The following is a 24853-nucleotide window of genomic DNA, read 5'->3' as shown; positions in this document are numbered from 1 at the left end:
TGGCGTAAAATTCGTGATTTAGAATGCATGTTGCACTGTCTGAGAATGCATGTGGCATTACCATAGCAGTATGATTTATAGTATTTAAAAGGTTTCAATAATCAAACATCTACGTTTTTCTATCACTCCATGTAAATGGTTGAATGATGGTTTTGCTGTTTGGACATTTTAGATGTAAAGTTTAATTATCATCTTCAAATTGTTATTTTCAATGCTTGTATGCAGTTTTCTTGCTTAGACTTGTAATTAAGATTTCTCCAATTGCCAGCTTACATATAATTTCAAATTCTCGCTCACTATGATCGATAAAATTTTCTGTTGTGTTCGATATGGTATGGAATTCGGCCAAGACTAAGGGTTACGGTAAAGACCTTGCTTGATCTATTGAAAATAGCCTGATTCAACGAAAGGTTGGTGGAAATGTTCACTGTATGCCTCTTTGTTTGATGTTTATTTTTGGCAATCAATAGTGAATCGAAATCTCATGTAAACAGTATGATTTATGATTTGACGAGTGGTATGTAAAAAGCAAAGATTGTAAAATCGTTAAATGGCAAATCCTTGCACGTAGTCATGAATGACGTACGGACTTTTCCAAATATGGCTTGAAGGATGAACGCAATTCTTCGTGCCATTCCACCGGGAGCATATCAATCGATACGCACGGTCTTTTTTTTAAATAGTGAGAGTTATCGAATGTTCCATTATTTCTATGTTTCTGTCAGAAAGATTGTAAATTCCATTGAGAAATCAGAGTTTCTTCAATGATAAGTGATAAAATTTGAATTTTTGATTTTCATACATTTGTATGGTCATGTTCACAATGACACATCCAGGACACGTTAGAGTATTTTTGTAACCGCTCGATATATATATAAATAACAATGATGATCGGTCGAAAATTCCCGAAGAACAAGTTTTACCGATCGAATTGCTGTTTTGATATGTTACTATCCTAGAAAAAGCTGGTTTGTTAAACTTGTTGTTAGTTGACGTAAGATTCGATTCGCTGTTGGCTATCCAATTTTCAAGAACCCTCTGCCTCTGAGAAACACATGTTTAATAAATTAAGTGAATTACCTGCTATGTCAACATAATGTGCTTGCAATTATTATTTCGACAATAAATTTTTTTCACAAATGACGTAGGTTATAATGGCATTAGCCATTATATTGATTTAGCACATGCAATATTGGTTATATAAATATTTCTAGAATACAGTTTAGCTAAATAGTTCAAACGAGGACTACATTGTGACACATTTTATCAAACAACATTGATTCCATTTCTAGAGCAAATTTCTTAATCGAATACCTAGACTATCTTGCCATATTTTAACAAATAACCCACTGATTAAATCTCCATAGAACCTTCAAATTTGATATGTGCGCAGACATCTATCGTCTATATAATAGCTGGCCTCATTTAACACATCTCACTGACAGTGAAAATTAATAAGGCCAAAATGATTTCCTTTCATACTAATACGAATGACTTGTAATTCGTCCAAGTCAAAATTTAGAAAGGGTCAGCCATGAATCGAGTCAAATATCTGTCCTCATTTGCATCTACGGCTATAAGCAAGTCAAGCAAAGTTGCGTTACAAACAGCTAGGCATCGAAATTTTTCTATCAAGCATTTCATGTGAACGATCGAATTATGAAGATTTTTTATGTTCATCGTGGGAAATACGCCATTTTCATTTGAAATTGGAGAAATTCATTATGTGATAAGAATGAAACATATCAATTGAAATGTTTATTCTAAAGCACACATATTTTCATTTTCATAGACACATTTCACAAGGACGCAAAGAAAACAAACTTACTTGTAACATACAAAAAAATAATGATTTCGCACACTAATGACATCTCTTTTTTTTACGCAAAGTTAGCTGTAATTACAATTTTTATTACGGAGTGTTGAAATGTTATATACCAAAGAGCATTTCGCCGAAATGAAATCTGAGATCATGGAAAGAACAATAAAACCTTTTGCTATATTAATCAACAACCCATAATATCCATTCAGTTAGTCGACTTTTTCTATTGATTTATATTGTCCTATGTTTATAGTCGACTCATGACTGTGGTGTTCTTATACGTGCGTACCTAAAAATGTCGTAGACAGTCACTAGAGATATTCTATATCATTTATCGCCAGTTAGATCAGCTCTTTCATGAATCATCATGTCAATTAAAATGTGTCATTTCTTCAATGGTATAAGATGATTAATTAAAAAGTTTCATGTTGAAAGGCGTATAAATTAAACAATAACCTAAACTGAACAGTTTTTATGTTAATTCACACATCAAAGCAAAAAAAGTGAGTATTTACGTATATGTTTACTCTACAAAAACCAGCTCTCGTAGATAAAATGATGTTCAATGTCGGTCATGTCTGGTCATTAATGTTAAAAAGTGTAAAGTAAATTCTAGCGGAATTAATGGTTGTTGGGTTACGTTATTAAAATATGGGGGATCTTATAAATAATATTGTATTCCAATGCTCTCAACTCGTCGCCATTCCAACATAAAATAGCGCCTCACGTCTGTTAAATGCCAATTATTAAATACAGAAATTGAAAGGTAGACGCACCGATTCTAACAGCTGCAGGTTCTATACATATTCAAAATATATGATAGGCAGAATAACGTAAAATCGTATGTTTTCCACGCGACTTATTTTTACTTCATAATTAAGATTATGATGGATTTTCCTAGAGTTTTAAGAGTGCTCTTAGGAAAGTAGCAAAGTAAAATATTAAATGAATAGCATTCTTTCAAAGTAAAATATGATGGACTTTAATAGCACTACTAACACCAATTTTCATTTTATTAATATCAACTAAGTATTTTTTTCTGAAACATGTACGCAAATACCCACCAATGAGCCAAATATTTTGTTGTTGTTTTTTTGCTTTATGAAACTAGCGCAAAATTTCTTCGTTGTATTTATTGTTGTTTATATAGTATAATTGAAATATAGTAGACGTTGTGTAAACTAGAAATAGTGAAAAATTCATGTCAGTCAAGAAATTCTAAAGCATGTTGCGTGATATTATTGTGTGCTTGATTGATACACATGACATTACATAAATCATCGTCAGTCAGTCAAGGCTTGTTTAAATAATAAAAATATTTGCTGAGTTCTCTTTAACTCCGCTCTCAGTATGAGGTTTTTTTTATAGAGATTTTTTCGTGGGTAGGGCCAGTCTGACTGGGATAATTGTCATCTTTCGTACGTGTGGACGAATTTGCTGTACGGCGCGTTGATCTCATATACACATCCAATACAAGGCTCAGTTTTTCATTCTGCGTCGTTTTTCGATATTTTGTAACGGTTTGGTCAAGGATGTTTGCAACAGACAATTACTTAATCTCGCGCATGTTCTTAGATTGCGTGGTTACTGGCTGCACAGGAAAAGGACTGTTACCTAAATATCGTTAACAAAAATATATACAGGTCTTCCTATATTGATTAAATACACGACTGCCATTTCATTATTTCTATTAAACAGCATGAAAAGGTAATTTCAAAACTCTTGAAAAATTTTTTCTTGAAGCTTTTCTCTCTCATTGCCCTCTCTGTATGTAGTGATGTCATTATAATCAACGGAATACGTGCATGTGACATGTGGTAGTTTTTAACCAGCACGATGCCCTATTTGGAATAATGGATAAAAAAAGATTTATGCCTTGGTTTTCAAGAGCTATGGTAGTTTTTTCCTTCTACAGCAGTAAATCCTTTCACATATTTATCAATTTACTTTTCACTACATAAATATAAGAGGTGTTTTTTCTTTGATTTTGAACGATGTCAATAAGGCTTTTTCCAACATAGAGAAAATCACGATTAATGGTCAAAAAGATAACATAATTGTTAATTAAACTTTGATGGAACAATGTCAAGAACTTCAAAGCGTTAAAATGCATGGTATGTAGGTAGTTTCCTATGTTCATATGAAACAAGTGCTTGTGAAATGTTGTACATATCTTTTACGTTGAGTGCTTTGACGTATATCTGACATTCCACACGCATGCTCGATATTTTTTTTGAACTGCGAGGTGTGCTGTTCTCATCTTATCGGACCAAACAAATCTTACACACGAGTGTGTTTACAGCTCACATGATAACGTTTTTCATTTTTTCACTTATCAAGCAAAACAACAGCTGATTTCACTTCAACTCAATGGAGTTTGCGTTATAATCGTCATCAGATTACGCCTGATCCAATTAACGCACGCTCTTTCATCCAAATTCTAGTCATGAAATACTTTTTAATCTACATACAAAATATATAAATGGAACTCGTGATCCAAGTTTTTTTCTAGTAAGTGCACAGTTTAAGCAAGTCAAAATTGCAAAAGGATTGATATAACAGAATACCACATGTAATTTTTTATATAAGTGTTCTGCTTTGACATCTGTTTTTCTTGATCAATGTTAATCGATATTTTCCGACTGCGGGTGCAAAAACGTTGTGCTGACGTGACCTTTTTGCTGCTTTTTTCATTTTGAAATTTAATCTGTAAAGTGATGCAAAAGCTTTTCACGATAAAACTCAAGTAGCCGTTAGCTGAAGTGCTCATAATTGACTTCATATCTGTCTTCGTTGTGCGCCGCGTGTACTACGCATATCTTGAACAGACAAAATCATGAAGGTGTATTCTTCTTGGTTCTCATTACTTCTTGTCTTTAAGTTTCACGCAGTTTGCGTAAATGCAGATATTCATAGCATTCTGCGGCAGATTTACGACGAAGAAAATTCGCCAAATATCACAGTGGCCGAGAAAAGAAAGTTAGACGAATACCGAACGGCTATGGTGAAACAGGAAATTTTGAGAATGCTTGGACTCAAAAGCCCTCCAAATATGTCCATCACATCTCGCGTTCCAAAGAGGTTGCTTCATACTGTTCTAAAAGATGAAAACAAAATCAAGACACGGAAAGTCTCAAAGGAAGTAATTGTTATTGCGGAGCCAGGTATATCAAAATTTTCTCCAATAAATTTGCAGCAATAAGCGCTTTGTTCATCGTAATGAGATATAATTAAATACGTTTCAGATTATTGCTCAATAAAGATAGATTTAAGCTTTTACGATTTGGCTGTTGCATGTTTGTTGAACTAATTTATTGAGCAAACAAATATTCTATTTAAAGAAATTAACGCAATAGGTCTCATTATTGTCAATTACAGTCACTAATCACTATGTTAAATCTGTCCAAGCGACTTCTTAGTGATTAAGTATCGGAATGTTTGTCAATTCTTTATCGTAGAGCTCCAACTGCTAACTGTTCGATTAAACTCATTTCGCGATGCGTTTTCGTCGCAGTATCTATATAAGGGGCTTAATTACGTCGGCATGTGTATATATAGCTGTATAGGTAACAATTGTGTGAACAATACCTACCATATAAAGTAAAATTTTGGGAAAAGGAAAATAAAAACTGGTATCATGTATTCATGTAAATTCGTTTATTCTTGACTTGTCATTTTAGCCTCAAAAACAATTTGTTGCGAAATTAGTAATTATTTATTATTATACAAACACATTAATCTTGCGATCATACGTACACAATTTGATCGTCTACAACAGGCATTAAATATTTTATTTGATTAAGAATCGTAAAATATTAAAATATATATATATATGTGGGTCGACGAAGACATATGATTTAGGTTATAGGACGACTGTATGATTATATGTGCGCTCGAGTTGTTGCATCCTGTTGGAATATTTGAAGTTGATGAATGGTTCCATCAACAAGCATGTCGACTTATTATTTATGAATTAATTTTCCTTCATTACAAATTTTAGCATTGCAAAGCAATGTGTACCGCGTGTATACGAAAACAATTCAACACAAGGAAATTTTTTTTGTTTCATTGACTTTACCTGCCGTGAAATTTTGTCAGTTTGTTGATTTTCAATTCTTTAAAACCTTGAAATTATTTGGAATCGGAGATTAGCAATTTGATCTTGCGATAATTATAAACAAAACTTATGAAAAAGTTTTGTTATGATTGCATAATGTTGTGAATGGACTGTTTGAATGCGTTTGTGATCACAATCATGCTATCAGTGAAGGGTTACCTCCAATGATAGACACACGTCCTTGTCCAAATAGCTGAACAATCAAAAATGCGCCAGTCCTTAGATATACTATCAAGAGATGGTAGTACGTCACCACAACGTACGTCAATGCTTGTCCATATATTATATATTCCTCATGAGATGAAAGTACTAGTTCTTTGATATACCATCAAGTGCATGATGGAAGTATTAGTTCTAAGATTTTTACTTTCAAGAGATGAAAGAGCATATATTGTCCTCGATATACCATCAAGGGATTGAAGTGCTTGTCCTTAAATATACTATTAATAAGACTACCATGGATGTACTGTCTCATACTGCTAACTATCGAGGGTTTTTTATGTTGGAATCAACGTAAATGTTTTTGAATGTCTTGATTTTTTTACTTGCTCCGTTTATTTCTGATCAACTATCAATGCACGATTTTTTTAACTCACCACATGTTAAAAGCACGCCCAATTGCATTTATCTGTTGTTACTTGAATGCTGGAGATGGAGCTATAAAGGAGAGCATAGGTTTTTATCACTAGCTCTTTTTGATTCAATATGGAAGAATGAATGCATACTAAATATCATTGCAGGAAATACTACTTTCTGCCCTGCAGGTACCGCTATTAGCAGGAAGACTGTGTTATATCGCTCAAGTGGAGATTTGATTGTGTGTGATTGGTTATTTTCACTTAACTGAATCGTTTTGGTGGGCTTAACTACGCGCAAAATGCTCATGCATCTAGTTATTGCTATGTTTTATGTACATGCTAGCATATTTGTTATTTTGGTGAGCTTGCCCTCGATCCATACCACATGTGTAAAGTCATATAGGCACAATCTATTTTTTTGTTAATATAAACCTGTGTGTTGCTTTTAATATCATTCAAATGTTAAGTCAAAAATTTTGGGTGGAACTTTTCACTACATTAAAAGTTTTAAAACTCTTAAAATGCTCTCACGGAAACTCTCAATTTTAAAGGTGTTATCGCAAAGACGAAGTGCGATACAATAATTGGTGCAAAGATTAAACTTTATTTTCCCAATGTTTTTTAAAGGCCGATTTTTGTGACGCAACTGAAAAACAAACAGTAAAGTTCACGTGTAAAAATCAGTTTTTATTTAAGTACTGGCTTTTACTTAAGTATTGTTTGTATTATGTTGCAATACATGTGTCCCTCAGTCCGTGTGACTTTGCCATAAATCTCGACGTTGCATGGAGTCTATTGACCTATTAAATTTTTCGCTATTTTTGTAAGGCTCGAGTGGCTTGTTTTATCAAACTTTTAATTCTATATCCGTAACGGAAAATGCCTTTCTGATGCTTGGGGATTAGTTGGAGAAAGGTGGTTATTCATTGGATGGTAGCTGTAGTTTTCAGTTACATTAAAATCGCTTTGAGATAATGCAGACAAGTTAGCCTGTAAACTAAAGCATCTGCACGATAAAACATGATATTACATCAAATATATTGTAGCTCGTGCATTTTGTAAGCTAAATTTTGTATAGTAAGATCTTCATGTCAACTGTAGGGTACTTTGAGGAGCAATTGCAGTGCGCGCACGGCGTGTATAACATAAAATTCATATCTTCAAGTTGTCGTGTAATTTGAAGTTTAATTTTCAAATAATATAACTAAAAAATTTATTTTTTATTTACATAGTTCAATTCATATATCTTCAGGATGCCAGCATGGTGTCATTAGAAATCCATGATTTATGTTTGCAAGGGTGTAATCACAACTTAATACATTTTACAGGTGTTAATGAAAAAAAAAGGAAATCTCGAAGATCATTTTTCATTCGACTCAACAGCAACGTAGAGCTTCGCGCAATTTCTTCAGCGGTGTTGGTCATACCTCGTGATCAATTGTTGCACACAAAGAAAGCACAACTCAATCATCGTTCATTATTCATAAGAATACATGGGTTGTCCCATTCACTCGACTTTCTTAAAGGTTATCCTGACGCCATCAAAATTCGCAAAGGAATCGTTAAGTTGGACATAACATCAATTTTGAAAGCAAAACCAAAGACCAGCAACGGTTTTGTCAGAAACATTTCTATCGAAGTTGTTTGCGAGAAGTGTAGAACGTTTTCCGCTTTTTCCCGTAAAATCAAAAAACGACGTCCTGTCGTGATATTTCGTCTTAAGTCGCTGACAAAAATGCGCAAACAACGTTCCAATTGCGCAGGAACTTGTTGCTTGCAAAAGTACATGGTAGACTTTAAAAAACTTGGCTTTTTCTTCGTTATGCAACCCAAGAAATTTGCTTTGAACTTTTGTCGTGGTTCATGCCAGCCACATTCTCCTCAAATATTATTTATGAATCGTATAAACTTACTGCAACCAAGTAGTTCGTCTAATCCAAACGACAGTTGTTGTGTTGTAAGTTCTTTTCGCCCACTTTCAATACTTTATCAAGATGACAACGGTAGCATAAATAAAAAAGACCTACCAAATGCTGTTGCAACTGGTTGTGAATGCTCATAACAATAAAACGACGGCAACTCTCGCAACAAGCAGCTGGTAATGCCTGACACAAAAGTATTCCCTACATATATATATATATATATATATATTACATATATATTACATATATTTAAGACAATTTAAGGAAACAGGCCAGTTTTTTAATGTCCTTTATAATTATTTGAAAACGGGTGCTTCTATTGATAACAAAAAGCATAAAAAACGATTCTCTTGAGAGAACATTAGAATTACAAAACAAGTATTTTGTTAATATTAACCGCTCCTTGCATATTGTGTGTAAATATTGTCGGCATTTAATGGATAAGAGTGCCTCCTCAACTACCAATCAACTTGAACTCTTCATCTAAACAAACATTATTTAGCCATTTTAGAAATATGTACATCGGAGTATATATTAGACTTCTAGGACTTACAAAATGTCATGTTGTCTTGTTTGTACAGAATATACGTAAAATGAGACATACCAAGTTTTCATTTAAACGAATAATGACAGGTATCGGATTTTATTGTACTGACTATAACGCGTATCATATATCGTACTCATGTGATCTATTGAAGTAATGAGACTTGATGACACTTGATGTATTAAACATTGTGTATTAAATTTACTAAACTAAACAGCAGAGTTTGTGTTTCTTGTTGGACATAGCTGGGTCTCTTCGTGACTGGTGAGTTGAGATTTAACTACATTGTGTAAACTCAAGGAAAAGCACACAATTGAAAATGAATGCCACGTATAACTTTGCTATATACATCTGCTCCAGCTTGCATAACATGTGCTTCAACGTTTGGTTTCGTTTCGAAACACATATTGAAAACGTATGCGTAATATAAAATGCGTAATTATTTACTAAAGTTTGTAGAATTACCTGGAATCCAAATATGTTCATTGAAAATTGCATGAACGGTATATTTTGCCGTTTGCACTAGCTAAAACAGGCCTAAATCTCGAGCAACGTACGTCATTGCAAATCCTTTACAAAAGCCTAACAAGCGCAGTTTTGTTGTTCGGTTAAACTAAAAAGCTAAGCTGGGTTTTAATCATTGATGCGTGAAGGTTTGCCTCCATAAAAGCGAAAACAATTCTTTTTTAGAAGATTCACGGCCCGGCAACAGCTTCCTTGATTAATGATTTTCACATAAAATAAGAAACCGTTGTTTTCAAAAGGCAAAAACTATCTGATTTCTTTCTACTTATTCTTGTAATTTTTCATTTACAATAGATTATCACAATAGCGAAAGTAATATAAGATAAGTAATTCAGGCAAAGTACAGGCTGCTTTGTAGCGTACCAAAATAATTAAAAAAATATATGATTTTAGTCAATTTACGATTGCATATCAACGACCGAACGCATATAATTACTTTTTCGCGTGTTGTGCTTTTTCGTTCAGAGCTTTTTCTATTTTCTGAGGCAGTTAAATTATGCTGTTAACCTTTTAGTCATTAAATAGTCTAAAGCAAGCCCTTCGCCGTTGCAGTTGGTGCATATTTTTACTTATTTTTTCATGCCTCAGTTTGACTCAAGATAAGATTAATGTCGAATGGTTTTTAGTTAAGTGAAATCAAGAACAGCAATAAATGACAAATTGTTTTATATATTTGCAATGAGAATAACGATAGCACTAATTTGAAATAATATCTCGCAAATATTTTACGTAATTCTAAACGCAAAGTTGGCAATGAATAAAGTTAATATTATATTTACACGGAATGTATTTGGCAGACTGCGGAGTGTTATACATTCTTAGATTTCGCTTTCGTGCATTGAAGGTATTTGATTCTCATGCTTCAATAGCTCAATAGGCGTACTAAATTTCCAAAAGATTACAGTTTTAGATTTACCTGCCAAGTCTCACGCATTATCCGTGTGGCACACGCCTCAGCATCAAGTTTCGATTACAAAATTTCAAATTTAGCACAATTGCAAATGGCAATCGCAAAATGTTTTAACAGTTTTTGAAAACAGATGTTTTATAAATTTTAATATTGATTGCCGTCAGTTCTGCTAAATTTTCATTACAACGAGGCTATCTGTTTCTCGAAGTCTTATTGTAAAATATGTTTAATACCCAACAAAGTTTTATGACGTTAGAGGTCGACAATGAAATTTGATCACTTCCTTTTAAAAGGTGAGATTTTTATGGCTCATTGCGAGCTCTAGTAACTGCAGTTAGACTGTAAAATATTTTCCAAGAACGACAGAAATGGCATTTCACAAACCCAAAATTCAAATTGTGAGGAAATACCGTCTGACCTCCCCTTTTAAACGTGCATTAAAAGAAAACCAGATCTATTATGTACAAAAATGTATAGTAGATGCAGGTTTTTTCATTCAATATATAAATTGTGTGAAATAAAATCTACCCCACACATCTTTTCAGTTTATTTGAAAATTTTTTAATACTGTGTATGTGCACAGCACATTGGATAACTAGCAAGTAGGATTGAAATCAACATCGTTCAAAAGATTTTCTTCAAGAAGCAGAAAAGTCATATGAAATCAGTAGAAGTTGAAGTAAAGCTGAAGAATAAGGACTTTAAAATGACAAAATGAGAAAAGTACAATTGATTTATGAACGCGTGAGAGACTGAGCCTTGAAGAGTGATGGCGAAGAAATGATGGCTTCAGTTTTTTCTGACTTCTGTCATTTTTCCATTTATCTAAACATCCAGTTCACTGTTTTAAAATTAACGTACTTTGCCGTGGTATGGCCGAAATCCTCGTTCCAGGTCTATTTTCGGTCAAATTAAAAATGGCTGCCCATATGCAACTCCGTTTTTAAATGCTACTGCCATAGTCAATTGTATTGTACTTTAATCAACAATTATTGGATAAGGCTGACTGCTGAGCATATAGTTACAGAATACTATGAATTATTTGTAAATTAAACGTCATCGAATTGATAATTTAAGGAACTATTTTCTGGTGGCTAACCAACTAGAACAATGATTAAAACCGAAATTGCTTATATAGTGAATAATAATTGTATTTAATTGTACCAGCCTATTGAAAATGAGCACCATGCGAAATTCAATACAAGTAAGATATAATATGCGTAATACCTCGTCCATTCCTTTTAAACTATATATTTTTTTGTTTTAATTTTTACATGGCATATCAATCATTTTATCAATCAGTTATGGTAGGTCTTTTAATCCAATTAACTTTATATGGTTTATCAAATTATGTTGTTTATTTTTTTCGATAATTTAGAAAGATGTTTAGTATTTTGATAACCGCCCTCTTACTCCATTTCTCATCTGCTGTGAATGTAGCAGTCAGCCCATCCTCGTTACTTGAAACTATTCCTGGAAAACACGGAGATAAGGTTAGCAAAACGAATTTTTCGCCGTAAATTTATTTACTATCGTAAAAGTCGCCAATGTTGATTTCGTACCTTCCAACATAAACTGTTTTACATTTTTCTTTTAAAATGTAAAGAAATTCAGATTTTTTGATTGATGTAGTGAATGATTGATGACGCTTTTTTTACTTCCACTATGCAACGGTGACAGTGTTATCTGTCTCCATATTGATTGCAGCTACATTTTAGCCTCACACCAAGTTTACATAAAAATTATCAAAACATTTAAAAAGTTTAAAAATGAACCATCGAAGTTCGAACGAAGAGTTCGAACAAACAAGCCACGACATACCATTACAAGCCACGACATACCATTAGCCACGACATACCATTAGCCACGACATACCATCATCATTTACAAACATATGACATACCATTCTTAAAAAAACACAGGACCCAGCAAAACTGACAAACATAATGTATTTCTTCCTCTTAAAAGGAAAGAACAACTTCAAACAGAATATTTCCGAGTACGATTTGATTATCTCTTCATTAAAAGAACAAAGTCTACATCATAGACACCTCTCAGTTAAGCTTCAAAGTGTACAACACATAAACCTTTAAGCCAACCTTCAAAGTTCATATGTCCTTATTTTGGGTTTTAAGCGATTTTGATAGACTTTTGAATATTTTCTTTTAGTAACATGCGTATTTCCAAAGTTACAACGACTCACATACAGATTTTGGAAAAAAGTAGCGAACACTGCAGAACTGGAATACATTTTGTGGAAATTATTGAGTTCATTTCGCAGTACACTTTTTTTGTACCTGCGCAGTGTTAAAACAGTTATAAACAAGGCATGTTTCGCAAATGTTTACCATATAATTTGTATATTGTTGCTGAAAGTGTATTTCTGGGATCCAGAACTTTGAGTGCGCTTAATCTGTGTTTGAGCTGTATTTTTTCGGGAAATATTGTATGTGCGTTAAAACTGATTTAGAAATTGTTTATTAACTTTTTTGAGATCTGCCAGGATAAAAAAATCCAAAACGAGGTTATAAGCACATTAACTACATTTCATACTATAAATAAGTTCATATTGTGTTAAAAAAGGTACCAGCACTTAATAGTAACACTACACGTCAAGTAAGTAATACAATGCAAGTTTCATTTTTCTAAATAGAATTCCAGGTTGTCTTTTTGCTTTCCAAAACGTTTCATAATTTTGCATATATGAAACTTCTATATTTCTGTGTGTTAAAACTGATTTAAAAATTGTTTATTAACTTTTTTGAGATCTGCCAGGATAAAAAAAATCCAAAACGAGGTTATGAGCACATTAACTATTTTCCCACAAGAAATTTCATAGTATTAATAAGTTCATGTTGTGTTCTACGTAAGTTACATTTATCTAAACAAAAGCTTTATTAATTTATGAAATATAGGTAAATTTGGTTCCATGTAACAGCACTGCTTATTGTCAAGATGGAAATACCTGTTGTAAATTACTTAGCGGTCAATGGGGATGTTGTCCTTTGAAAACGCAGTTTGTTGCTCTGATGGTATTCACTGTTGTGAGAGTGGGTACGTCTGCGTACAGGGGCGATGTTATAGAGATTCAAATGTTCGTCCGATGTTGAAAAAAGTACCAGCACTTAATAGTGATACTACACGTCAAGTAAGTAATACAATGCAAGTTTCATTCTTCTAAATAGAATTCTGGGTTGTCTTCTTGCTTTCCAAAACGTTTCATAATTTCGCATATATGAAACTTCTATATTTCCACGTGTATGCTTCGGTTGACGTTCAACGGATCTAACATGACCATATGTGATTAAACGTATGATGATGATGTACAAACTGGTGATTTGACTTTCAAGTAAAAATATTGATTGTGGTTAGGGCCTAGAAAGTTTGGAAAATGATACATTTCTAGATTATCTGGTCGTTAATTGAGTTTCCTCATCTAAAACTTGTTTTTTATTCCAATGAACCAATCAATGGACTAAAGGTTTCACTTGCCATGATCGTACAGATTATTAAAAGCAGATGAGTTACTTCATGGTAGTTGTAGAAAAGTGAAAAAAATTAGTCTAGCGTGAACTTACAATCCTTTAAACTTAAAATGTTTGTTGCATGAGAGAGACGGGTATTGGATATATATTATCAAAAGCTTAATTTAATGTGTTTTTGTATCAAATGTTTAATATCATCATTTTAATATTAAGAAAAAGGCTAATCTCTTTTCATGTAGTTTTACTGATTTTGTGAACAATTATTTCGGCGATACATCAATGAAGGTTTACATTCTATATATTAACTGAATTTTGGACTATTTGTTAAGGAAAGACATATAGATGCACATAACCACCATTTCTTAAATGCAGTACGTTTTATCAATGCAGTACGTTTTATCAAAGCATAATCTTTCATCAATGCAGTATCTTTCATTGATGCAGTATCTTTCGTTGATGCAGTATCTTTCATTGATGCAGTATCTTCCATTGATGCAGTATCTTTCATCGATGCAGTATCTTTCATTGATGCAGTATCTTTCATTGATGCAGTATCTTTCATTGATGCAGTGTCTTTCATTGATGCAGTATCTTTCATTGATGCAGTGTCTTTCATTGATGCAGTATCTTTCATTGATGCAGTGTCTTTCATTGATGCAGTATCTTTCATTGATGCTGTGTCTTTCATTGATGCAGTGTCTTTCATTGATGCAGTATCTTTCATTGATGCAGTATCTTTCATTGATGCAGTGTCTTTCATTGATGCAGTATCTTTCATTGATGCAGTATCTTTCATTGATGCAGTGTCCTTCATTGATGCAGTATCTTTCATTGATGCAGTGTCTTTCATTGATGCAGTATCTTTCATTGATGCAGTATCTTTCATTGATGCAGTGTCCTTCATTGATGCAGTATCTTTCATTGATGCAGTGTCTTTCATTGATGCAGTATCTTTCATTGATGCAGTGTCTTTCATTGATGCAGTATCTTTCATTGATGCTGTGTCTTTCATTGATGCAGTGTCTTTCATTGATGCAGTATCTTTCATTGATGCAGTATCTTTCATTGATGCTGTGTCTTTCATTGATGCAGTGTCTTTCATTGATGCAGTATCTTTCATTGATGCAGTGTCTTTCATTGATGCAGTGTCTTTCATTGATGCAGTGTCTTTCATGGTTGCAGTGTCTTTCATTGATGCAGTATCTTTCATTGATGCAGTGTCTTTCATTGTTGCAGTATCTTTCATTGACGCAGTGTCTTTCATTGATGCAGTATCTTTCATTGATGCAGTGTCTTTCATTGTTGCAGTATCTTTCATTCCCGCAATATCTTTCATTGACGCAGTGTTTTTTATCAATTACAATACCTTTCATTGATGCAATGTCTTTCATTAATGCAGTATCTTAATTTCTTCAATGTGGTACCTGTCATAAATGCAGCATATCTCTCATGAATGCAGTATCTTTCATGAATCAGTGCAGTTCCTTAGATTGATGCACATGTCGTTGAAGCAGTATCTTTTTTTAGTATTCTTGAACGTTAATTGGAAAGCTTGGAAATTGATAAATTTCTGCATTTCGGTTACATTGATTAGGTAAACTCTGTGATTTGTGATGCGGGTGCTGCCGAATGTCCTGATGGTTCAACGTGTTGTAAATTACCTAGCGGTGAATGGGGATGTTGTCCTTATGAAAACGCAGTTTGTTGTTCTAACCATCTACACTGTTGTCCTGAATCTACCACTTGTGATGTTTCTCAAGGCAAATGTTTATCAAAGGATCAGAACACAGAATTGGTTTTAAGAAAGATAACGGTTCCAGTCCAAAAGGTAAAAATTGACCTGAAATACTCTTCATAAAATATATTCTCTCTATATTTAAATATATACATATATATATGCTGTACTGTTAATGCAATAAAAAGCTTTATTAATTTATGAAATATAGGTAAATTTGGTTCAATGCAACAGCACTGCTTATTGCCAAGATGGACATACCTGTTGTAAATTACTTAGCGGTCAATGGGGATGTTGTCCTTATGAAAACGCAGTTTGTTGCTCTGATGGTAGTCACTGTTGTCCTGAATTTGACACTTGTGATGTTTCTCAAGGCAAATGTTTATCCAAGGATCAGAACACAGAATTGGTTTTAAGAAAGATAACGGTTCCAGTCGAAAAGGTAAAAATTGACCTGAAATACTCTTCATAAAATATATTCTCTCTATATATAAATATATACATATATATATGCTGTACTGTTAATGCAATAAAAAGCTTTATTAATTTATGAAATATAGGTAAATTTGGTTCAATGCAACAGCACTGCTTATTGCCAAGATGGAAATACCTGTTGTAAATTACTTAGCGGTCAATGGGGATGTTGTCCTTTTGAAAACGCAGTCTGTTGCTCTGATGGTATTCACTGTTGTGAGAGTGGGTACGTCTGCAAACAGGGGCTATGTTATAAAGATTCAAATGTTCGTCCAATGTTGAAAAAAGTACCAGCACTTAATAGTAATACTACTCGCCAGGTAAGTAATACAATGCAGTCTTATTTTGCTTAATAAAATTTCGGATTGTCTTCTTCCTTTCCAAAACGTTCAGATGAGAGAGACAGATGTTCAGAATTTGAGTATGTATTATTGAAAGCTTAATATAATGTATTTTTATGTGGAAAGTTTAATAGTATCATTTTTTATCATTTTAATACTATCATTTTATTTTGTCATTTTAAAATTTCATTTTTCAATGTTATCATTTAAAAGTTATTATTGTAAAAATAAGATGATGATATTATCATTTTATCATTTTCAAAAGCTTAATCACTTGATGAATTTTCGCTGATTTTTTAAAACAGTTATTTTTGGTATATATAAATACACTTATTTCAATATAAACTGGATTTTTCACATTATGTTAAGCAAATACATATAGATGCACATAACCACCATTTGTCGATGCATTATGTTCATCAATGCAATATCTTTCATAAGCGCGATATATCTTTCATGAATGCAGTATCGTTCATTATTACAGTAGCTTTTCTCAATGTAGTACCTGTCATTAATGCAGGCTCTTTCCGAGAGTTCTTCAATTGCAAAGACTCTAAAGCCCGTATTTATAAAAAAGCTTGGAAATTGATAAATTTCTGCATTTCTGTTACATTGATTAGGTCAACTCTGTGATTTGTGATGCGGGTTCTGCCGAATGTCCTGATGGCTCAACTTGTTGTAAATTACTTAGCGGTGAATGGGGATGTTGTCCTTATGAAAACGCAGTTTGTTGTTCTGACCATCTACACTGTTGTCCTGAATCTACCACTTGTGATGTTTCTAAGGGCAAATGTTTATCAAAGGATCAGAACACAGAATTGGTTTTAAGAAAGATAACCTTTGCACTCCAAAAGGTAAAAATTGCGATAATCTCTATCCGGCTCCAGATGCATAAACTTGTGTTATTTTCTGTTTCTACTTATGACTCACACCTTGTCTAACACTTTTCATCACCATTTGGCAATTGTTTGATAGCAACAAATACACTATCTATAGGCATAAACTTACTTTCAAGCAGAACACTCTCTTGCACCCACACCCCACCCCCCCGTCTGGAGTTTAATTATGACTTTATATGAAACAATTAAGCAAAAGACTAGAAAAACAGTTTCACTCTAAGCGTAGAACGTCACCCGATTGATGAAATCAAGATTATGTTTTATCTATTTATTTCTTCTTGCATAAGGCATCAAAAAATGCAGTTTCTATACAAAGTACAAACCGCTCTCAAATTTTTCAAGTCGACTTTTCTGCTTGTTTTTATTTTTAGATTAAGTGTTAACTAAAGCATCCGAACTAGCAAAAATCCAGTGATAATTTCCTGAATGTATACATAACTTAACATTAAAAATTCATCTACTTTTTCCTGATGCACCCTGCATACATCTATATAAATCTTTCTTGTTTTTCATATGTACACGATATTTGCTATAGAGCAGCCAGATCAAATGTGTTGATTCTCATTGCTCTTCTTACGAAACATGCTGTCAACTATCAAAGAATGAATGGAGCTGCTGTCCAATAACAAATGCTGTTTGTTGTCCAAGAAGTAGAACATGTTGTCCTGAAGGTTACAGATGCAACCATAGAACTCTATCTTGCTCTCCAGTAAAGGGAAGTGTATTTATCACCAAAAATATACCTGCAGTATTAACTGTATCAAAGGTAAGCATTGATTCTCCATTGTAATTACTTTAATTGTATTATATGCTCTACTCTACTCCGAGATTGAGCACTTTTCGTCGTATTTATGTACATACATATAACTTTGAAATTATTTTTAAACCATGATCAAAATGATTCACTACACAGTGTTTGACGTCTATCGGCGATCTTCAGGCGAATAAAGACGTTATCACTAAACATATGTACACGTCATACAGATGATTGCGCTCAATATTTAAATTTAAACCAAAACAATTAGGCGCGCAAAAACACTTCGCAGCAAATTTTTTTTCTGTGACGACATTTTGCAAACATCTCACATCTTTTGTTCAGTAATAAGTACTGATTTGACTCTGTAATTTTAAGTTTTTCCTTCAAACATAGACAACGCGATTTACTTCCAGCTTTTCTTGATGGTGCGCACTTGACTATAGACCATGAGACATTAAACGTTTGTTCAGTTCCTTGAGTTGCAACGCATATTTAGATAGCTCACTTTTATTTTGGTGATTGAAGTGGAGTAATGACTTGGTATGTTTGTTGTGGAGCTCTTCGGCTATTGACTTTCTATGTTGGGTGAAAGCAGAGCTAGAGGGACAAATTTCAAAAATTCAAAATAGTGGCAAAATTCTATGGCAGGGGGGCTCCAGTCCTTTTGCGGCTCAAGGTTGTAGTAAGATGCAAAGATGATGTCTGAATGTAATGTAATACACCATTAAAAATATCAATTTCCTCATAAAAATCGTATATATCATGAAAAAGTTTGAACCATGAATCTCAATGGAATGCTCCAGATCAATAATATGCTGCAGCTTTCACTTTACCAAAGAAAAGAAAAATCCATTAAATCGTTGAAGCAAATTTTGTGGCAACAAGTTTTTACAGAATTTTGTTCTTCTGCAAAACGCTGATTCATTTTAACGGTTTTATTGTAGTAGTTTTTATACAATGTAAAAAGTATTTTTAGACGATTCGTGACTTGCTATATGTTGATTGGCATTTACTATTTCGTGTTAGCTACGTATCGCTAAGAGTATATACATTCTAATTTTACTGTTTAACTTCACGTTTTGTTTTTTCTGTGCAGAATGAACGAACTTTTAATTCGCATGAGGATGTTTCCACTTTTTGAAATCAATGAAATTTGGCAAAATTTCCTGTGAAAGAAAGTTCCGACAGCTGAACGAACCAATTAACTATACGAATGTTGTTTTTAGGTAAATGAGGTAGAATGCCCTGGAGGTGAATATTCTTGCAAAGATGGAGAAACGTGCTGCTCACTGGGGAATGAAAAGGGATGGGGTTGCTGTCCATTAAAAGACGCAGTATGCTGCTCAGATCATGAACACTGTTGTCCTAAAGGGTTGATGTGTCATGGGAGTAAATGCATAAAATCACCTGGTGTTATGCAGCTGTTTAAGAAGCAACATGCAATTAAGGTATACATGTTATTTTTATCGATACATTCATTGATACCTTAATTCCTGTTTACAGAATTGTTTATGTTAGTTTCGTTAGGCAAACGCACCATGCTATAGAATAACATCTTTAAACTCAATGCAAAAATTAATTTTTGATACAAGCACACATCTGCATTGCCTAAAGCAATGAGTCGTATAAATGAAGAACTGCATGGTCCATGATAATCAAATGATTCCATGTATTTCAATAACGATGTTTAGTGATTGTGTAAATCTTGAGGTGGAACTCAAGACGATGTCACATTTTTCATCGCTTATTGCCAAGGAAACCTTAATTTGCCAAACGTTTTGGACTTTGCATATGGTATTGTTAGGTTTTTGGCTGCTCATCGTTGATAGTGACCTAAGTTGGCTAAATGCAGCCCATAATCGAATTAACAGCGAAATTATTCTACTGTTTATTCTTATACTGCGAGAATTGAGAAATGTCATTCGTTTTGTTGTAGAATAATGTGGCAAATCTCTCTAGATTGTACAAAATCTTTCCTTTTAGGCAAAGAAACCATTGCAGATCTGATGATATCTTGATTTATGAAATTACCAGAAATTTTGAATGACGTACGACTCATATACAAATATTTAGTTATAAAATTTAGTTATAAAAATGATTTTTTGCAAAATTAGCACTATGCCCTTTAAAGCTGTTATTGCTTTTCCCATGGTATCTCTTTACTACTTAATTAAAATATAATTAAATCATTAATTTGTTTTGAACTACACGAGATTTTTTCATTGAAGTTTTCTATGAAAAAGCACCTTTGTTATTTTGTTGGCAATGTTGTGCCCCAACAATTATCGGAAAGTTTTTTGTTCAACATAAAGAATTCGATGTTCCAGAGATATTTTGGATCTATCAGGATCATCATTCATGAACAAGTAGGAAAGAATCAAAGAACAAGAATAGACAGTATATCTGTCTCTTGCTCATGGCGATGTAACTTAATTTGTTTTCAGAAGTGGTCAGCTTACCGCCTAAGATATCAGCTGAAACGCATTCTTCAATATTCTTCATTATCCTTTCCCATTACTCTTCTGATCTCTTTGAAATGTGATTGGATCCTCGTGTGTTGTGATATTCTTGTGACATGCCCGTCAATTGGATGAATTTCATTTTTTGGGAGTTCATAGCCAATGACCTTGTTATACAGGTATTTCGAATTTGAAATTAGCGGTTGTCTATACACTTGTATCTAATGCTATGCTGAATATTAATGTAGGTAATATGTGTAAGATAATTCCCGAATTCCAGGTGTTATTGAAATTTTTGAATTTATTTGCATTTCTGGAGATTATAGCAAAGATTCTTTTAGAGATATCTTGCTTGACATTATGTGGAGTGATCTAAGATTCTTTTAGAGATATCTTAGATCACTCTTAGAATCTTAGATAAGAGTTATCTAAGATTCTTTTAGAGATATCTTGCTATTTTTTGTTTGACATTATGTGGAGTGAGGATGTCCGCGAATAATCAAGTTGTTAAAGAAAATATTTTAGTTATTCTAGTGAAGTCTGTGTATTTTGAAGACGACGAGCCGGATGTATTCGGTCGTAGTTTTTGGAGTTTGGACTTGTTAGAAGAGCAGAAGAGTTTGTGCCCAGCCGTAGAGAGGATAAAAGTCGTGGCTGATATATAAATTGACGCTGCCGAAAACGGGAAAGGCACAGTGGTAAAAAACATGGAAGGAAGGTGAATTTCGTTGAATTTAAATTAGTAGCTATTTTACTTCACAATTATAGAAAAAAATTACTAGCGACTGGTTTGAGATTCTCGGAAATAAAAGTATCAAGCGAATTTTTCCTTAAAATGCTGAAAAGAAAGTGTTACGAGCATACAGATTGTTTCAAGTTTGGTGAGAATGACGTTGAGAAGCCGGTTTTTTACGAAGGAAGGGACACGTTCTTTGGCAGACAGTGCTATACTCAAATGATTCATGAATCAGATACAGATAAAATTTAGAGTTTGACTTGAAAGAGGTATTAAATCAATTTTGAATTATGGAAGTGATTTTTTTAAATGATCGAATTCATTTTTTTAAATAATATCCTCCTTTTTTTGATTAAATTAAGGTAGTAAACGATGTACGGTTGAATTATTCAACAAGTCGTTTATTGAAAAAGAACCAGTTGAAAACAGTGAAAGGGTGCATTAAATCTTGTATATATTTTGAACATTTAAGTGTACCCCCCTCCCTCTTATCAAGCTGGCTACGTCACTGGGAATAACGCATTGACATCATTTATTTGAACACAACACAACTGGGAAGCTCCCTCCCTCCCTACCTCCAATATTTGAAGACAACAATTTTTAACTAGTCCCAGTTTTTCCACGCACGGCACAAGTTCATAACGACACTAATGCTAAAACGCGGGACTTTACCGTCTCTTGGCTTCATCCAAGTTCAGGAATATGCACGTAATAGTAGCCTGCCAATGAATGACATACACTCAATGGACCATTTACGATTGTCAGACATACATACAAATTTATATATAATATCCATGACACCCTCAAAACATATTAAGACATGTAACAGCAGAACGCTTAGATATAATAAGTTTTATAAATAAGCGTTCGAAAGCTCGTCAAACAGCATCTTTAAATCTTCATTTGCATTGCCTACTGAAAGATAACACTGTTCTTCACATCTTCTAAATTCCTCTTTTGAAAGCTAAATTTTTCTTTGGACTTTGATTTCCTTAATGACGTATTTGGTGTATTACATTACAATCAGACACATGATGGTCGATCTTTGCGTCTTACTACAAGCATATGACCCTCACAAAAACTCACTGGTAATTGGAGTGCTCTTCAGTCCTCGGTGATCTGATCATCTCGATAACGCACAGACAAAGTCGCTCGAATTTGAATCTACGTTAATTAAGGTAAACGTTTTCATGGATGTATATATTTTTGATTTATACAAATATATTCTACGAATTCTTTTCAATGAGAGATTTTTATTGCATCTACGCACTAAAGATAATTCAATTTTCTTAGCTGTGACATTTTTTATAAATTGACTTTCGGCGATCATAACTTCATATTAACTAAATAGTAAACATCTATTTATTTATTGTTTGAGTCACATTCGCATGATTAACTTTTCGTTCAATCTCATCAATGCCACTCGTTTGTTGAGGTACAAAAAAATAATAAAATCCTTTGGCGAATGGTTTCTCAATAATTTTTGTGTCACATGAATGACAACAGATAGCGCTTGTGGATATCACACGCACTCATCAAATTCTTTTGAACTCTACATAATGTTTTATGTGATGCATTATGTATACTTTTTCATGTATTGTTTTGTGTGTACTGTTTAATGTATTGAGTTGAATGTATGGTTTTATATATTGTAATGTATATATTTCTGTCACAAACGTTCTCTATTGTTTCTCAATAGGTCATATTTATTCTTGCAAAACTAGACACTTCTTCCTTTCCCTTCTAGTTTTAAGGATTCTAGTTTTAAGAATTTGTAATTAAATTTTAATTTTCCTGAGATATAAGTAATTCAATCGATCTTTGCAATAACATATTTATCTAAAATCGTCATATGAACTGTTCCGGGGCGTGAAATCTGAATGAGAGTGTTGTTTTATTGTAGTTTTTTTTCTAAACCACAGCAGAATTTGAACAAAAAATGTTCGATAAATACGATATGCCTATGTTTCGTTTGTTAAATTTTGTTAATTGCCCACCATTCCTGCGCTTTGTAAATAAACCAATCGTTTCCATGGTATAATCAGGTCTCTTGATATGAAATGATTTCTGTTTCAGTTAGAAGCACAGAAAAGTGTGGTAAAAATGAAATTGGTGTGGATTGTTGTTTGTGCTCTGATCCTTAACCATATGATCTTTGTTGATGGCATTGGCGGCGATATCGAGGTAGCTTTGTAATGCTGGCATCCCACAATATTCGTGACAATTTCTGCATGAAATTTTATTCTTGGAAAATTATTTGACTTTCGCAATATTAGGATTAAAAGACTTTTTCTGATAAGAATCAAGCGTTTCATTTTAACTGCATCATATTTGGAAAAACTGTCACCTTGTATTGCAGCTATGTTTAGTTGTGAATTATATTCAACAACACACAGTATTTTACATAAAAGAACGCAATGAACATGGATTCATGGCTTAAACAATTATAGCCAAAATTGAAAGATCAATTTTTCGTCTAGTTTTTGGCAAATATTCCACTCCATAACAATCTATGGCAGATCACTCTGTATGCCTGTAGCACAGTAGCTACACTTTAAGCAAAAACAAAAAAATAGAATTGACTGGTTCATTTGTTAAAGAACAAAAGATTAATTTTATAGGCCCTAAACTTCAAATCGCCTTTCATGACAAATTTCGAAATATTATGCCATAAACATAATTCTTATCACACGTATCCTCCTCCTTTGTTTGCTAGACATTTTTCAGTCTGTTTTAAATATTTCTGTTGCACTTCTTTAGAAAAAAAAAGTAAAAAAATGCGAAGACAAACAATACTCTTGTCATGGCAGTGAAACTTGCTGCAAAAAAGAAAATGGGTTCGGATGTTGTCCTGCGGGATGGGCAACGTGCTGTGACGATAAAAAGCATTGTTGTCCGTTTGGATACATCTGTATGATGTTTTTGAAGACATGTATCTTAGTAATTGGAAATGAAACATTGGTAAAAAAAAACTTGAACATACATCCAGTAATATGAGCTTCATTTATTGCTTCATTTTAACAACATTTCTAAAACGTGTATCCTCCTGTGATATTGTCAATCATAAGATTACAATAAAACATGTTTACAAAATTTTCACGAAAGTCTTAGCTAATTTTGCTTTTTTTTCTCATGGGACTTCGTAGTGAGGTAAAACAATGACGAAATAGAATAGCAAAATTTCGTTTGTGCAAGCAGCTTCTTTGGATTTTAAGGTGGTGTTCATAAGAGCCTGGCTAACAGGGATTCCGTGAGGCGTTAAAAATGATTTCGAGGCATTGAAAGGGGGCAAAACTTAAAGCTTAAAAATTACATCTGTTTGTTGAGCTCAACTAGTCATTTCTGTTGTAATTTTCAAATTAGGCCAAACTGGTTGTTTCAATTTTAATTGTTTGCATAGTTATTACATCAGAATATTGTGAAATTGCTCGAGAAGATTTATCCGACGATAAGAATAAAATCGTTTCCATTTGCCAAAATCATTTAACGCCTAACTGAATCTCGGTTAGTCGGGCTCATGTAAAGTTGTGAACAGCCTCTAAATCACTT

At 33.3% G+C, this 24853-nt stretch overlaps 2 protein-coding genes and 1 long non-coding RNA gene across 3 annotated transcripts; all 3 read left to right on the top strand.

Annotated features, from left to right (window-relative positions):
* Positions 1-2226: 2226 nt before the first annotated feature.
* LOC124450844 lies at positions 2227-3552 on the top strand. The gene is made up of 2 exons (XR_006950233.1): positions 2227-2325; positions 3191-3552. It is a non-coding gene; the product is annotated as an uncharacterized LOC124450844 (long non-coding RNA).
* A 955-nt stretch (positions 3553-4507) lies between these two features.
* On the top strand, positions 4508-9197 carry LOC124450755 (inhibin beta B chain-like). The gene is made up of 2 exons (XM_047001434.1): positions 4508-4986; positions 7846-9197. Exons 1-2 carry the CDS (start codon positions 4659-4661, stop codon positions 8577-8579), a joined length of 1062 nt encoding a protein of 353 aa, XP_046857390.1. The 5' UTR covers positions 4508-4658; the 3' UTR covers positions 8580-9197.
* Positions 9198-11692: 2495 nt separating this feature from the next.
* LOC124458114 (progranulin-like) lies at positions 11693-20313 on the top strand. The gene is made up of 10 exons (XM_047008232.1): positions 11693-11725; positions 13002-13034; positions 13334-13392; positions 15560-15731; positions 15850-16080; positions 16199-16432; positions 17074-17307; positions 17888-18118; positions 19336-19557; positions 20093-20313. Exons 1-10 carry the CDS (start codon positions 11693-11695, stop codon positions 20114-20116), a joined length of 1473 nt encoding a protein of 490 aa, XP_046864188.1. The 3' UTR covers positions 20117-20313.
* The last annotated feature ends 4540 nt before the right edge of the window (positions 20314-24853 follow it).

Source organism: Xenia sp. Carnegie-2017, unplaced genomic scaffold (assembly GCF_021976095.1).
Source record: "Xenia sp. Carnegie-2017 unplaced genomic scaffold, XeniaSp_v1 HiC_scaffold_1, whole genome shotgun sequence".
Taxonomy (NCBI): domain Eukaryota; kingdom Metazoa; phylum Cnidaria; class Anthozoa; order Malacalcyonacea; family Xeniidae; genus Xenia; species Xenia sp. Carnegie-2017.
This window is presented reverse-complemented; position numbering and strand designations above follow the sequence as displayed.